Source organism: Mustela putorius, unplaced genomic scaffold (genome assembly GCF_011764305.1).
Source record: "Mustela putorius furo isolate JIRA1106 unplaced genomic scaffold, ASM1176430v1.1 tig00003858_pilon_pilon_pilon, whole genome shotgun sequence".
Taxonomy (NCBI): Eukaryota; Metazoa; Chordata; class Mammalia; order Carnivora; family Mustelidae; genus Mustela; species Mustela putorius.
Window position 1 is genome coordinate 4,555,803 of NW_025422010.1, and position 17,151 is coordinate 4,572,953.

Sequence of the window (17,151 nt, forward strand, 5' to 3'; positions counted from 1 at the left end):
CAGAGTCAAAGGCGCACTTCATAGCTCCTTTCCAAACCCCATGCATTGTCAGGGCCCTTTCCTCTTTGAAGCCTCGGTGAGTGATTGAAGCGTCTACTTTCCGAGGGGCAGATAGCACTGGGCCGGTAATCTGACTCTAAGCCCCGGGATAAAGGTAGTTTGTTTCCTCTCAGCCTGTCTGTCAACACCTCCTCAGTAATTAGCCCTAATTATTACCAAGGGCCAGCCTCCCATTCGGTTATTAAATCAGAAATAGTATCGTGGCCGGGCATCTGTCAACGCCTGACTGGCGACCTTGGATTCATTGAATCCTCTGTCAGTATCCCTGGCTTCAAAGATGCAGATCCCAGGGAGGGGTTCCGGGGACGCAGTGCGGCCAGCCCTGCCAGGGAGGGAGGGCTTAGGGGAGGGAAGACAGTGCTCTGAGCAGCCCTGCGCCCCACAGGCCCCATCCCTGCACCTGCCTTCCCCCTGGGCAGCAAGTGTGCACCCCAGCCACAACCATCCCCACCTCTCCTGGTGACTGATGGAACTCTGTGTGTACAGTGCGGTGGGTGGCGGGGGAAAGGGTTATAAAGAACGCCCTCCAGCAGCGCTTACTCTAGGGGACCAAAGGTCAGTCCCAGGCCTGCCTGTCTCCAGCACAGCCATGTCCCAGGAGCAGCAGGTGAAGGTGACCTGAGGCTCCACAGGGCCCTGTGCTGGCTGCTTCTTGAGAGTACAAGGAAAACCACCAAGCCCTGCTGCCAGGAGCCCCCTCTGAGCTTTGAATACAGACAGGGCATCTCCCCAGGGGCCAGAAAGACTGCGAAGCAGATGTGGGGGACAGCTGTTGAAACAATAGGCTTCTGTGGTGGAGTCAAGAGTGCTGCACCCCTGAAGGACAGACTGACAGCCGCCTCCACCCTCAGCTTGAAGCTTCTCGTTCTGTCCAATAGCAGCGAGTCACTTGCCCCATACTTGGGAGTCCTGCTCCTGCAAAGCTCACAAGTTCCTGGCTCCTCTGAGGGGGAAGGTGCCCCGTCCCGGCCCCAGGAGCTCCTTGCCTGTAGTAAACCCGGCAGTGTCCCACATGTGTCTAGACATCATCCCGCCAGGTCTGCAGGTACCCCTTCTGGAAGGGCTCCATGGCGTTTGGAGGAGAGGGCAATGGAGGCAAAGTTACAGTCACATCCCCTGGGACGTGGCTTCTCCGTGGGCATCAAGGCCCATGTGGTACAATGGGTGCCCAGGCAGAGGGGAGCATGGCGCTCCCAGCCGCATGCCTGCTCTCCCCTGCCACAGCACGGCCAAGTCCCTGCTGGGCGTTCTGCTGGGGCTCCCACGCCAGCCGGGTGAGACTGCGCCAGGGCGACCAGAGTGAGCCTCATAGACAAAGGCACAATGATGTCGGACAAAATGGCAGCTGCAGTGTGTGAGGTGTGGCCATGTGCTCCGCGGCTAGCAGGGGCTTCGGGCTGGGCCGCTGAGGCCAGCAGTTGCAGACTTCTGCTCAGGATGGCGGGGTGGGGCAGGCCAATCTTGCTAGACTAAAAGGAAACGCCAGGGAGAGGGGCTGCCGGGTAGCTGAGGCAGGCCGACTGGGCAGGCAGCACCACTCCATGAACAGGCACCTTAAGATGCAGCTGAGGATGCCCATCACCCCCAGAGGCAGGTCCAGGGAGCCTGGAAAGATGGCAGGAAGGAAGTCCAGGTCAGGAGCACTTTCAGCTGGCCTGCCCCCACAAACTTCCAGGCAGGGGTGGGAAGCCAGCCAGGCCAGCAGCATTTTTTTCCCCAGTCAACACGCGGAAAAGCTCACTGTTTTACAGGAAGTATGACCATTCCCACGTACCAGTGCTGGCCTCTGGGGCCTGCTTCCGCCATGAGATCTGGTCCACGGCAGCCAGCTGCCCAGTGCTGATGACAGCCCCTAGACAACTCTCACCCTGGGCATGGAATGGGCCAATCCCCAGGGGATAGTGCCCAGGCAGCTCCTAGGAACCTGATCTCACTGGGAGAGAGGGTCTGTAACCATGGCGGTGGGGATACACTTTCCGACAGGGATCCATGTGTTTGCTCCTGCGACAGAGGCTACCTGCCTGCTGCCTCCTAGCACATGCAAGGCAGAAATTCTCTCCATTACCCAGGCAGCAAAGGGAGCCTTGCTAAAGTTCAGCAACTTGTGGGGGATGAAGGGGGACAGGGGGCATGGGACGTGATGATAGGGGCCAGGAAGCCATGGTGGAACTCAGGAAGCGGGAACCTGGAGTGGGGTGGGAACACAGGGGCAGAGCTGCACTGGCTCTGGGGTTACCCTCCTGCCTGTCACCATCCATGGCTCCCATTTGCACCCTGATTTTCAGGGAGAGGAACATAGGGGTCTTGGTGGTGGGAAGGTTGCCATGTCCTAGAGGACAGTGTACTGGATCGGTTACCTGGCCACCCCATGTTTCCTGAATTCCCCTACCCTCTAGGCCCTAAAAGGCCTCCCATCTCTCTAACTGTGGCCTTCAGAAAATCTTGGTTTTGGTGCAAAAGTGTCAAGGCGAACAACACTCTGCACTCAGGACCCCATGGGGCACGAGATGCAGCACTCCCAGCGCCAGATGTCCCTGCACCAACCACACAGCACCTGCACGTATGGCCGAGTGTGGGCTCACTGTCAGCCCAGGCCCTGTGCTACTTAGGCACACAGGTAGAGAAGAGCCTGGAATGCTCCTCTCCACTGTCTGGCGGCCCCTCCCAGCAAGTGGATGAGCACCCAGCACCCACAGGCCCCAGTCCTGGCTGTGCCCCTCCTGAGGCCAGGAGAGAAGGAATGGGCTGCCAAGGGCACCCCGCAGACCAGGGACTTCTTCCGGGCTCACCGTCAACACCCTTGTAACAGAGATCACATTGTCCACTTACAAATGAGGACACCACAGCCCAAAGAGAAAGTGAGCTCAGGACGCCTGCTGTCTGGCACAGCACAGTTGGCCAGCTGATCCACCAACAGGGTGCCCCCAGGATAGGGACTGACCAATGCTGGAGCCGAGCAGACACACCACGGTCCACTGTACCATCCTCTCCACTTCTGTTTTTGACATGTGTTTATAACTAGCCAAAACAACTGAAAAAAAAAAAGTGTCAGTGAGGGGGAGGGAGAGTTGGGAGTATTTCTCTATCAAATAATGAGCACTCACTATAAAGCCAGATAATTGGTGGAGGACCAGACCAGAGAGCCAGGCATGTATGAGAAAGATGGCACCATGGGCAGGCTGGGCCTGCTTGGCATCCTTAACCTGGGGTGGGAAGGTCTGAGCCCTGTGGGAAAAGGGTCCTCTACTCTTTAGGGTAGGATAGGTCATGCTGTGGAAAACACAAGCCCCCAAACTCAGCGGCTCCATACCTCAGGGATTCCCACTCCTGTTACAAGTCTGGCACAGGTGGGTAGGGGGCCCTGCCTGTCACTCAGCGATGCTCCAAGGGTGCTCACCATAGCACTGTTGGAAATTGCAAAAATGAAAAACAAGAACTCCATCATGGGCATTATTAGGGGCAAATTGTGTCCATCCCCCTCACCCCCCAATTCACATGTTGAAGTTCTAGCCCCTACCCCCTCAGAATGTGACTCTATTTGGAGAGAGGGCCTCTATAAAAAGGGCATTAAGGTTAAATGAGGTCGTGTGGGTGGCCCTTAATCCAACAGAACTAGTCCCTATAAGAGGAATTAGAACCAACAGGCACAGAGACACAACCACGTGAGGACACAGGGAGGAGATGGCCATCACAAGCCAAGCAGACCGACTGCAGGAGAAACAAGCCTGCTAGCACCTTGATCTTGGGCTTCCAGCCTCCAGAACGGGGAGGAATACATTCTGTCATTTAAGCCCCACAGCCTTTGTAAACTTGCAGGCATCTTTCCACAGGTACTGATGAAGGCCTGCCCCCACTTTGGCGACAGCTGCCCTGTTGAGTGTCAGGTTCACCTTCTCCATGCTGATGGCCTTACCCTACGGGAGGATTAGCCACTCATCCCTCAGAACTTAGGTGTGGTTTGCCAGCTTCCTTTGGCCACCATCATGGAAAAGGAGTGACAAGTATCACTTGTGGTTCACTGTGGTCTTTCCCCTGCCTCTGTGGTTATGGAGAAGTGTGTCCAGTGAACTTCTGTTGGCATGGTTCCTCTGCCATGGGTGGAGGCCATACCGGTTGGTCTGTGACAGATGAGTAGTGAGACATGGGAGGTTGTGACTACAGCACAGTCTGGCTCATCCTGACTGATGGGACTGGACAATAGCTCTATTTACCTCAGTCTGTGCTATAGGACCTTTGGGCTGTTTCCAGTCTTGCTGTTAATGCGGTGAGTGCCTGCTAGGCACCTGACAGAGCTCAGGCCTTACCCATTTGATCTTCCCACTACCTTGAGGTCAGGTGACACCAAGGACCATGAGCTTGCAAGTGGAGGCAAGGTGTGACCGAACTCAAGTCCATGCTCTGAAGCCCCACACTGAGGAAGAACAGTGGCCATCTGCATGTAAGCAAGTGGTCAGGGTCTGTGTGCTTAGAAATATTATTGGGGGGGGAGGTGCCTGGGTGGTTCAGTGGGTTAAAGTCTCTGCCTTCGGCTCGGGTCATGATCCCAGGGTCCTGGGATTGAGCCCCACATCGGGCTCTCTGCCCAGCAGAGAGCCTGCTTCCCCCTCTCTCCCTGCCTATCTCTCTGCCTACTTGTGATCTCCGTCTGTCAAATAAATAAATAAAATCTTAAAAAAAAAAAAAGAAATGTTATGGGGGTGATTTGTAGTATCGGATATTCCCACCAATAGCAAAAAAAAAAAAAAAAAAAAAAAAAGCCTCTTTCTCCATACCTTCAGCAATTCTGGATATTTAGAACTTTGAAAGTTCTGGGATCACAGGCAGGAAAAAGAAAATCACCCATATTTCCCTTTAATCCATCTGGAGTGGAGCCTGGCACAGAGTGAGGTGGGTATCCAGTTTTACTATTTTCCAGATGGCTAACCAGTTGTTCCAACTCCTTTTACTAAATAATCCATTTCACCCCCATTAATTTGAAACCATACCTTAAGCATGAACCAAATTCCTTCATTTATTTGGCTTTATTTCAAAGTTCTCTATTCTCCTCTGTTCATCCATCCACACCAATTCCAAGTACATTCATTGTTGCAGCTTTATGAAGAGTGTGGTTCCTCAGAGGACTGTATCCATGATACTTCTGGTGTTCAATTTTTCCTCGGAGACATGTACTTTAAAAACTCTTCTATTGTGCCCACTATGTCCTAGCTTTAGGAAATAAAATCTCCATGTTATTTCCAAGGCCACGTACGGGACAGGCACAATGATCTGGTAGACAGACCCTAGCACATCAGCCAGACCCTGAGCACAGCCAGCAAACCGTGCCAGACTGTCCTGGTCCCAGAAGCAGCCTCCTCTAGCCTCACACCTGTGTGTGAAGAGCCGGGAGTGTTGAATGCCCTGAGGATTCTCTTCCAGTCACTCATGGCAGGGCCTCCTCTTCTGGTTCTGTGCTCCTTCTCCCCGCTCAGAACAGGAAAGCAGCTAGGTCACTGCATCTGCCCAAAGACAGGGCATTAGCATCAGCTGTCAATAAACCGTCACTCTGCAACACCATATGCACTGCCTATCTGCAAGGCCAGGCCAGAGCCCTCCCCTCCTCTCCTAATGCCACCCTCAAGGGCACCCAGGAACTGGCAACCTTGCCTTTGTCCCTAAGGCCCCACCCTTATTTCTTGTCCTTTGTGATGAGAGCCCAACCACAACTGGACCCATTTTCCAAAGTAAAATATAGGTCATCTGGCCCCTTCACAGGTCCTCTTGGGCCTGCCTCTGGAGAAGCGGCCCTCAGGAGAGGGATGCCAGACTATAAACCAAGCTGGCAGGAGCTGTCTGGAGCCCAAAGGAGGTGGCACTGGGGTCAGAAGGGAAGACGGTGATCTGGAGCTTAAAGGGATTCACTTCGGATTCACTAAATGTGGATGAGAAAGGTGCTCTGTGCAGAAGCCAGCACTAGAGGGGATGTCAACTAAGGCACTGGGCCATCAGCCCAGAGAGGAACCCCAGGTTCTACGGTCAGAGATGTCTTACCAGCTCAAAAGATATGGCCAACAATATCAGACCCACTGGCAGGCCAGGGTCTGCCCTGCTATGGGAAAGTCTGAGCTGGGTCTAGAAGAGGAGGGTCCAGACCTGAGCAATAGCAGTGGCGGGGGGTGGGGGGCAGCCGTGTGTCTGGGGCTGGGTTACAATGTGCAGAGATTTCCTACACTTGATCAGAATCAAGGCTGCAATGATTTCTTCTGTTCGATTGCTTGTTTGCTTTTAGGATTCTATCAGCTTCCCACTTATTTCTAAGACTTGCACCTGTTTTGCTTACAGGACACCAGGGCCATAAAACAGCTCACACATAAAACCACCTGAAGCCAGAGACTTTAATAGGGACAATTACTAAATACAATAATCCCAGCAGTATCTATTTTACTTAAAAATTTTTACCAGATATTTATTTGCTTCCTAATTTTTCTCTAAAATAACTAGTTTTAGCAGCAGTTCACGTTTCCACTTACTTTTCCTTCCTACTTTCCAGGAAAGCATTGTTTCCATAACTGTAAAACCGGAGGGATATGACGTTCTTGTCTAATTATCCCCTCTGGGTAGGTGTACTGTACCTATCCTGTGTTAAACTTGGCTGAAAGGAGCTTCTGAACTCAGTTCTCATTATTAGAAAATCCATCGTTGTACAGAACAGGTCTTCCTTAATCCCAATCCAAACCTCTGGCCCCTGGGTCTAAAGCTCTGGTTTGCAGCCTGCTGCTGGATTTACTTCCGGCTCTAGGAGGTCAGTTCTCAAAACCACACTCCACCTGCTAAGCCTCCCACTCCCACCTATTCAGCCTAACTCCTGCCTTCAACCAGTCCCTTCAATTCTCAAAGCCCCCACCAGAAACCACACCTCCAACACTGACCTCGAGTGCTCGAGGCTAGGGCCTACCCTGTTCCCAACAGAAGAGGCAACAGGGCTCCTGCTAACAAAATAAGGGCTCTGCCCGCCGGCACCCACCACACCACAAGTGGAGCCACGGATTCAACATATGTTTAATGAACACCAAACTGTGTATCAGGAACACAAAGCTGATCAAGATGGAGCTCCTGCCCTAGAGGCTCACAGTCTACCCAGAGATCCAAGTCATTTATAGTGTTAAGGTTCAAGTGCAGAGTGAGCAACGTGCAAGAGTGGGCAGGGAGACAGGGAACGCTGAAGAGCAGAAAGTGGGAGGGCAACATAGGCAAAGGCACTGAGACAAGAAATTCATGCCAACCTCTGAAGAAAACCAGGTATCACTAGAATGTGGATAAACAAAAGGGGAAAATGAGAATTGAATTGAGACTGGCCAGGAGGCCTGTATCTTACCTTCCTAGCTGGCCAGGGCTGGTGGTAAGCCCAAGGGAAGCATCTTTCTCTGCCATCCAACTTATACTAAATGATCAAAGTGGCTGCTTCCTCCATGCAGCCATCCTTAAATTCCAGCCCAGAGGACAGAGGTCACAGGAGCCAAGATGGGGAAGGCGGCCAAAGTAGAGACATCACCCAGGGGCAGATTCACAAGGAGCTGACAGGACAGACCTAGTCCAGTCCAGCCAACATTGAACAAAGGGGTCCAGGGAGTGGAACGGCTATAAAGACAGACAAAAATCTGATGAGACTGCTTTTGAAATTGTCCAACCAGTGAAAATGCACCTGAGAACCTACTGGGAGGCAGATTCTGGGCCACTGGGCAAGTCATGAGGATGATGTGCACAGCGAAGAGCCCACTATTCTGTTATAACAGGAAGTGGGGTGGTGAGGGGGACGAGAGGGCTGTTTGTGCTCAGAGGAGAGGCCAAGTGGGTGCACCTCCTACCCAGAAATAAAGCAAGTGGGTAGGGCAAATATCTGGGAAAGCCATCCCGTCCTGTTGGGGGGCTGTGGGCTATGTAGCTATGTAGGCCACTTGGTCACAAGGAGCACTGCTCCACCTGCCTGGGCTGTGTGCAGAACCCAGGGCTGTGGAGTGGGGAATGGGAGAAACTGCTAAGTCTCCTGGGGCTTTTGAGGTGTCCGCCACCCACTGTGGGGTACCTAAGGATGCCTCCTGGTCTACCTCCGTCTCAGAAATCTCCTCCTCTGTCTTCTGGGGGTTCTGGACACCCTGGTGGAACTGGATCTGGCTTCTGGACAGGCAGGTTAGCAGATCCTGAAAGTATAGGAGCAGGTGTAGGGGTCATCTCCCTTGGCTGGGATGGGGCTGGCCCCACGGGACCAGGATCAGTGTTGCATGCAGAGCTAGACAAGGTGGGGGACTCCACAGACCCAAGGCTGTTCTCCTCGGCCCACTGCTGTTCAGGGGAAAGTATTTCTGCGTGTAGAGTTGGAACTACAAACAGCAGGGGTGGCCACAGCAATGGGGCAGCGCCCATGTTGAGTACTAGGCCTCTGAGTACTTAGCTAAGTACTGCCTCACCATAGGCAGCTGTGGGGCCATTGTGGGCTGGCTTGAGGCAGCAGATAGCGGGGCAAGGTGATACAGCATGGTATTCAGTGAAACTGTTTGGGTTTTGAAAAACTTCCTTGAGATCCTGGCAGAAGAGCTCATAATCATCAGGAAGGAGCAGGTCCCTGTTGATGTAGGGGGCTGCCCATGCCTGGCGTCAGTCCATCAGGTGCCCTAGGATCTCCCAAGACACAGGAGAGGTTGTCCTGATAGTGCTCAAAGCAAAAGGACAGATCGGTCCAGAAGCCATGGGGAGCCATCAAAGGTGCATGGGTGTGAGATTGGCACACAGCAAAAGTCCACCCTGGGGGCCATGCGCCGGGCATGCACAGAGCCAGGGACCCTCCCTTCTGTGGGTTTACTACCAGGAACACTAATGGCCGTGCTCTTCTGCACAGTGGTTGTACAAGCACACACACAGGGTCCCCACAGCAGGGCTGCTCAATCCAGGGATCCACTGGAGTGGGGAACATATGTGACCCCTGGAGAGACCTGGTCCATCTGCTGCCAAGGGTGTGCAATGGCATAACTGGTTCCCACCCAGATGGGATTGTGAGGGCCCTGCCAATACGCCAGCCAAGGGGCATGCTGGGAACGGAGGGGAGTTTCCACACCGACTATTAAGAAGAAGAAGGAAGAAAGAAGAGATGGTGCAGTGGGGAGAGTGGCCATGACACAACGGGACAAGAGATGGGCTGAAAGGAGTGTGGCAAACCCAGGCACCCCAGGTAACTGCTGAGGGTCAGAGGAGCTGACAGCTGTGGCCTCAGGAGTGTTGAGAAGAGCTGATGGGACTGTCAGACGCAGGCCACCATCCAAGGCAATCTGTCCAAAAACAAGGTGCGGAAGAGCAGGAACAAGGCCAAACCAGGTTCACTATGCAGCAGGAGGAATCTCAGGCAAATCCCAGGAACCCAACTAGGAGCTCTGAGTGGAAGGAGAGCCCAGAAGCCAGGCCTGTGAGGTCTGAGAAGGTGGGCAAATACCACCTGTGATGTTTCACGGGCAAGGTGTGATGGCAGATGCTGTCAGTCACAGGAGAAGGAAAGGGGGCCAGATCAGAATCCCCAGGGTTTCCTTGGATGGCATGGCTGGCTGTCACGGAGTTTCAGGAAAATGACAGAAGCAACCTTTTACTGAGTGCTCTATCTGTGCCAAACAATGACCACCTGATGAGGCTGGTACTCTTATCATACCAGAGGCAGAGTGGTGAATGAAGTAATTTGTCTGTGGCCACACACCAACCACCAACCACTCTAAAGACCACAGCTTAACCACCACTCGTCACCATGCTGGTTAGGAACTACCCTTCAATCCACCGAGAAGGAGTCCCTTAGTCACCCCAAACACTGTGACTGTTATGTAAATGTCAAAAGATCCTTTAACATCAAAGCACTAGGAGCTTGACAGGTGCTATCTTTATCCTCAACAGAAGCCTGGGGACCCGCTATTCTCTGTGCATCCGCGTTTTCCAGACTCACCTCACCACTCGGACTATAGCCCGTTGGCAAAGACACCCCACCTTGAACACCACCTCCCTGTGTCCCCATTCCTGTCAACAGCCCAGCATCCACACCCCCAAGTTTAATCCCACTTGCTACATCTTCTTTCACCAGCCCAAAGTCATTCCTGTAAAGGGCCTGGAGAGCAGTGGTCATCAACCCTAAGCAGCCCAAAGAGCCCCAACATGGAAAAGGAGGTTGCAACCAACCTCTTCCAATGCCAGGAGCCCTCTCCCAGGGCTCTCACGCTGCCCAGCTTATAGTGGCCACCTCTTCGGTCTCTCTGCAAAGGAAGGCCCACTCATAGCCACCACAGAACACATTCTGCAATCCCTGCACACAGACCCTAATGCTCCATCAAGTCACAACAGGGCACCACGGCCTGCACACACCTTTGGACATAGTTGCCCATGTGTTTATCTCTCCTGTCCCCATCAGAGTGAGATCCTCCAGGGATATACAGCTCTGCTGGGCTTTCTGCTGAGCACCTCCCAGGGCAGCCTGCAGCACTCGAAGCTGCTAGGACCACCAGCACCCATCTTTGCCACCCAAGAATTCTGGAACCTCTCAGGTTCCAGTGGAGGTTCTTCCACCTGAAAACCCTTCCCATCCTAACACAGGAAAAGAATATGCTAGAGCCTGCCAGCAGCAGTGGCCTAAGGGGCAGCACACAAATGCAGCCCACTTGTGAGCCCAGTTCAGTCCCTCATGGAGTTCTGAAAACCAGTGACTGCGAGCCATATCCCAGCTCCTGCCACCAATCAGAGGTTATGTGCCAGACTGCATGGAAAAACCACATCCCATGCTCAGGACAGGTCGTACACACGACCCAGGTCTCTGCCCTGGATTCCTCCCAGTCCCAAACTCCCATCCCCAATCAGAACCCCAGCTGTTTCCTGCCTGCTCACCAGCATGCCTGTGTGCCCCCTGTAGCCTGAGGGAGAAGAGAAGGTTCCCTTGCTCCAACCAGCCAGGCCTGGTTCAGGCTTTGGGCCTGAACCTTCCTTGGCTATCAGTCTGTTGACCTCTATCCCTTCTCTCCCCACCCTAACACTGAAGGATTTGGGCTCTTCTGGACTGCACAGCGCTTTACTCAAGGAACACGTACCGGGACGCACGCGCATTTGCCTCCACGCAAAGCCCAAAAGCACCGCGAACGCTATAGCATTCTCAGCTCCTATAGCATTCTCAGCTCCGAGGTGACCAGGGGCCCCGAGGGTAGAATAACTTGCCTAAGGCCTCACAGCGAGTGGAGGGCAGACCACTGCACCACCCCTCCCGCAAACGTCATGCAGGAAACAGCCGGGATATGAGTTCACAAGTCCCACTGCAAAAAGAAGCCGACCTACCTGAGGCTGCGCGAAGCGTCTGTGAAGAGGATCCACGGATCTGCGGCTGGAGACTGCGGACCGGTCCCCTCCCGGAGTCAGAGTCCAAGTGCCACCTAAAAAGTGCAGAACAATATCGGCCGCCGTGAGGCTAGGCGGGGCGCGGGGGCGACCTCCGAAGACCGCGGGAACCACCCGAACATGACTCCAGGATCTCCCCAGCCTGCGGCGCGGACCGAGAAACTGAGGCTCGCCGTTCGGAAGGGCAACTGGGACACAGTCCGGGGACTCCGAGCGCTTCTCTGAGGACACGGGCTTAGGAAAGGATGGAGGGGCGGGGCCCCAGACGGCCGCTCGGGTTCCCGCCGCCCCACTGACCCGCAGGGCAGAAGGTGGCTACACCCGTTCGGACTGGCGCTGCGCTCAGAGCCGGAACACGTCGCGCAGCCACGCCCCCTGCGTGCGCGCGGCCGCCCCATACTACCCGCGGTCGCTTCCCAGGAGGGCCGCGCCTGCGCCCTGAGCCTAGGGGCGCAGGGCTGCGCATGCGCTCCCAGGCCTTGCCAGCGCGGCAGTGCGGCGCGGGGGGTCATGGGAGTGCGTTCAACCTGGCGGCGCGAAGTCTGTGGAGCGGGACGGGCAGCTTTCGCGCGCGTGGGGCGGCCAGGGCTGGCGGTGTCCGGGAGGGAGACGGGAAATGCTCTGGGGTTGAGGAACGGATAGCTTGGAGGGAGGGGCCGGACACCCACCCAGCTCCCCCAGAGAAGTTGGAGCCGTTTCCACTGCCCTCCATTAGTTGGGCACTGGGGCGCTACTGAAAGTCGGAAGGGATGCTGGGGACAGAGGGCATCAGGGAGGGTTTGGGCATAGAAGGGCAGCAGCGCTTCCATGTAAAGTGTCTCTCACCACCCAGTGCCTGGTTCTACATAACCTCCGGCCCAGGAGTAAAAGGGCAGGGCAGGACTGGCAGCGAGGAATCCTCACCGGGGTGCCTAGGGGCTGGCAAGCGGGGGCCTGTGGGTTTTCTAATGGGTGGGTCGAGGCTGGACCGAGAGAGGACAATGAGGGCAGGCTGCCAAGGCCAAGTTTGCTGCCCCGGAGTGGCAAGCCCAGTCAGCACCCAGAGACTTTGCAGAAGCGAGTGGAGTATGAGATTGGGTGCTTCTCGCGTGCACCGCTCCATGTCTCCTCTTCCTGTGCTTAAGGTGAAGAGGTGGGAGAGGGGGCCGGTCCCCCAGCCCAAAGACCAAATGCCCTGTGGGCCAAGGACCTGGATGCCGGCCAGATGTTATTAAAGCCATCAGTGAAGTGGAATTCACTGGAAAAAGATGTTTCTCCAGGCGAGCACACACATAAGAGACCAGCTCCCTCTCTGCCCTGGTCTAGTGACTCCTTTCATGAAACCATCTCTGAAATGTTATCTGCATTTACACCCAAACTCTCTCTCTTTGATCTTTGAAACGTGAATCAAAGATCGCATTGTACTTTTACTTGGGTCTGTGGGGCTTTCAGCTGCGTTGGCCAAAAATAATAAAAGTGGCACCCAGCCAGGAAACGCCTCCTTGAAGTGTGAATGAAACTTGTATTTTTCGGTTGTATCTTTCCTAATTGACCTGATAATTTAAACTTCCTGCCTCAAAGGAGAGGGGGAGTTCCCGACAATTTGACTTACCTCAGGCACTAGGCAGCTCAGGCCAACTCAAGGCCGGTCAGCAGAGAGCAGGCAGCAGGCTCCCTGTAAAAAAAACTAATCCAACCCAGCCAAGCTATCAGAAATCACCTTTTCTTTTAGATTTTATTTGTTTATTTGACAGAGAGAGACACAGCGAGAGATGAAACAAGCAGGGGGAGTGGGAGAGGGAGAAGCAGGCTTTCCTGCCAAGTAGGGAGCCCAATTCGGGGCTCCATCCCAGGACCCTGGGATCATGACCTGACCTGAAGGCAGATGCTTAACAACTGAGCCACCAGGTGCCCCAGAAATCACTCTTTTTTATTCAGATTGCTTTCATTCAGGCCAGCTTCTATGTATAAATATTTTTTAATTGCAATAAAATATACATAACAAAATTTACCTTTAAAAATAAAAGATTTATTTATTTGAGAGCAAGAGAGTGAATAAGAGAGAAAAAGCATGAGAGGGGGATGGGTCAGAGGGAGAGGCAGACTCCCTGCTGAGCAAGGAGCTGAAGCCAGACTTGATCCTGGGACTTTAGGATCATGATCTGAGCCAAAGGCAGTTGCCCAACCAACTGAGCCACCCAGGTGCCCCAAAATTTACCCTTTTTAAAACCATTTCTAGGTGTACAATTCAGTGGCATTAAGCATATTCACACTGTTGGGCAACCTTCACCATCACCCATCTCCAGAACTTTTTCATCATCTCAGACAGAAACCGTGCCCATTCTAATTCGTGGCTGCTACCTCTGTCCCAGCCTCTGGCAACCTCTATTCCATTTTGTTTGTTAATTTACTCATTCTAGGTACCTCATATCTAAGCGGAACCATACATTATTTGTCCTTTCACTAACAATAATGTTAAAGAGGTTTGCAGTGTAGCACCTATCAGAATTTTTATTCCTTTATAAGGCTGAATAATATTCAATAATATGTATGTACCACATTTTGCTTATCCATTCAGCTGTTGATGGCCACTTGGTTTGCTTCCATCTTTAGGCTATTGTGACTAATACTGCTATTAACATGGGTGTACAATTATTTATGTGAGTCCTGTTTTCAGGTTTTTTAGGTACATACCTAGTAATGGAATGGCCAAATCACATGGTAACCCTATGTTTAACCTTTTGAGAAACTGCCAGACTTTTCCATAGCAGTTGCATCGTCTAATATTCCCACCAGCAATGCACAAGGGTTCCAATTCCTCCACATCCCCACACTTACTCTTTTCTGGGTTGGTTGGTTTGTTTGTGGTTTTTTTTTTTTTTTTTTTTTTTCTTTTTTGATAGTAGCCATCCTAGTGGGTGTGAAGAGGTATTGCATGGTTTTAATTTTAGCAATGAGAGAAATTCAACATCTTTTCATGTGTTTATTGGCCATTTGTATATCTTCTTTGGAGAAGTTTCTGTTCAAGTCCTTTGGTCATTTTTTAATTGAGCTTTTCTTGTTGTTTTGTTGTTGCGTTGTAAGTGTTCTTTGTAGATTTTAGATGTTAATCCCTCATCAGATATAAAATTTGTGAATATTTTCTCTCATTCTGTGGTTTATCTTTTTCAGTCTCTTGATGGTTTCCTTTGAGGTACAGAGCTTTTACATTTTTTTTTTAAGATTTTATATATTTAACAGAGAGAGAGAGAGAGATCACAAGTAGGCAGAGAGGGAGGCAGAGAGAGGGGGAAGCAGGCTCCCCACTGAGCAGAGAGCAAGACATGGGGCTCGATCCCAGGACCCCGAGATCATGACCTGAGCCAAAGGCAGAGGCTTTAACCTACTGAGCCACCCAGGCGCCCCAAGCTTTTAAATTTTGATAAAGTCAAATTATCCTTTGTTTTCTTTTGTTATTTTGGTGTCATATCCAAATCGTTGCCGAATCCAATGTTGTGGAAATTTCCCCCTGTTTTTTTCCTAAGAGTTTTATAGTTCTAACCCTTAAGCTCAGGTCTTTGATCCATTTGAGTTGTTTTTTATATAACTTGGTATTTCAGGGTTTTTTGTTTTTGTTTTTGCTTTGCATGTGGTTATCTAGTTTTCCCAGTATCACTTGTTGAAAAGACTGTCCTTTTCCACATCAAATAGTCTTGGAACCCTTGTCAAAAATCAACTGACAATATAAACTTTGGTTTATTTCTGAGATTTCTATTTTATTCCATTGATGTCTATGGCTGTCACTATGTCATACAGTCTTGATTATTGTAGCTTCATAATAAGTTTTGAAATCAAGGGCGCCTGGGTGGCCCAGTGGGTTAAAGTCTCTGCCTTCTGCTCAGGTCATGATCTCAGGGTCCTGGGATGGAGCATCACATCAGGCTCTCTGCTGAGCAGGAAGCCTGCTTCCTCCCTCTCTCTCTGCCTGCCTCTCTGCCTACTTGTGATTGCTGTCTGTCAAATAAATAAATAAAATATTTTAAAAATAAGTTTTGAAATCAGGAAGTTTGAGTCTAATTTCACTCCTTTTTTCCAAGATTATTTTGGTTATTGGGGGTCCTTGAGATTCCATATGAACTTTAGGATGGGTTTCTCTACTTCTGCAAAAAAAAAAAAAAATGCTGTTGGGATTTTGATAGGGATTCCCTTTAGTCTGTATATAACTTGGTATGGTATGGATATTTCAATAATATTAGGTCTTCTAGTCCATGAGTATGGGATATCTTTCCATTTAAGTCTTCTATAATTTCTTTCAGTGATGTTTTGTAGTTCTTAGTGTGCAAGTCTTTTGCTCTTTGGTTGAATTTATTCCCATATATCTTATTCTGTTTGATGTTATTATAAGTAGGGTTATTTTCTTAATTTCCTTTTCAGATTGCTCATGGTTGTTGTATAGAAATGCAGCTTTTTTTTGCGTGTGTATCCTACAACTTTGTAGAATGTATTTATTAGCTCTAGCAGTGTTTTTGTGGAATCTTTTTAGAGTTTTCTACATAGAATTTCATGTCATTTGTGAACAGAGATAATTTTACTTCTTCCTTTACAATTTGAATTTGCTTATTTCTCTTTCTTGTCTTATCGTTCTGGCTAGGACTTCTAGCACTAAGTTGAATAGAAGTGGCAAGAGCAGACATCCTTGCCTTGTTTCTGATCTTAGAGGCAAAGCTTTCAGTTTTCACCATTGACCTTCATCAGGGGCCTTTCCCAGAGCCCATTGGTGGATGCTTGAGCCCAGAACCAGGAATACCAGGGTCTCTCTGTTCAGCCAGCACCTCTCTAATTCTACCAAAATTTTCCCTAAAAAATATAGAGCTGAATCCTTTGGTGCCTTTCTCAAAGGTCCCACTTTGCAGAAAGAGTCTATTTTCTCTTCTTCTGGTAGGGCTGTGCCCTAAGTGATTAGCATAGATGCCTCAGAGACCCTTCTAATTTAGCCAGGTGTCTGGGCACCTGAGCCTGGCACCCCTGGGGTTCCTTGTGCTTCAGCTTTTTTTTTTTTTTTTTTTAAAGATTTTATTTATTTATTTGACAGAGAGAAATCACAAGTAGATGGAGAGGCAGGCAGAGAGAGAGAGAGGGAAGCAGGCTCCCTGCTGAGCAGAGAGCCCGATGCGGGCCTCGATCCCAGGACCCTGAGATCATGACCTGAGCCGAAGGCAGCGGCTTAACCCACTGAGCCACCCAGGCGCCCAGTGCTTCAGCTTTTTATATATCCCCCTAAAATTCATACGTTGAAATCCTAACCCCTAATGTGATCGTATTAGGAGGTGTGGCTCTTGGAGCTCTCATGGATGAAATCAGTGCCCTTATAAAGGAGACCTCACATAGCTCCCTCATTCCTTCTGCCACATGAAGACCGAGGGAGAAGTTGGCTGTCTATAAACCAGAAAGTAGGTTTTTACCAGACATCAGATCTGCTGGTGCCTTGGTCTTGGACTTCCCAGCATCCAGAACTAAGAGGAGTAAATTTCTGTTGTTTATAAACCACTCAGTCTATGGTATTCTGTTATAGCAATCTTAAGTAAGACAAGCTTTTAGAAACCATTGTTGTCTTTGTCAGTTTCTTTACATTCTTTCTTTCTCTTTAAAATTGGGACAAGATTTACTTCAATAATATACACAAATCTTAAACGCACAGTTCCATAAATGTTGTGCAGTAAACCACCACCACACACAATTAAGCTATAGAAT

General features: G+C 50.9%; 1 protein-coding gene across 20 annotated transcripts in view; it reads right to left on the minus strand.

The window, feature by feature from the left end:
• The window catches only part of GNB1L (G protein subunit beta 1 like), a 68,812-nt gene extending 56,892 nt beyond the window's left edge, over positions 1-11,920 (minus strand). For 5 of the 20 annotated variants that reach the window (XR_001177880.2, XR_001177881.2, XM_013051341.2 and 2 more), the window contains exons 1-2: positions 11,740-11,920; positions 11,383-11,477 (exon numbers count right to left, since the gene is read on the minus strand). Coding sequence is in view for 14 of the 20 variants with exons in the window: in XM_013051341.2 (XP_012906795.1) it covers positions 11,383-11,477; positions 11,740-11,908 (264 nt within the window). In the remaining 6 variants the exon portion in view is untranslated. Of the gene's footprint in view, positions 1-2,889; positions 3,092-5,045; positions 5,556-7,411; positions 7,675-8,119; positions 8,235-11,382 lie in introns of those variants that run through there. The other 15 variants (XM_045065320.1, XM_013051346.2, XM_045065313.1 and 12 more) reach the window with 14 other exon arrangements.
• Positions 11,921-17,151: the final 5,231 nt, after the last annotated feature.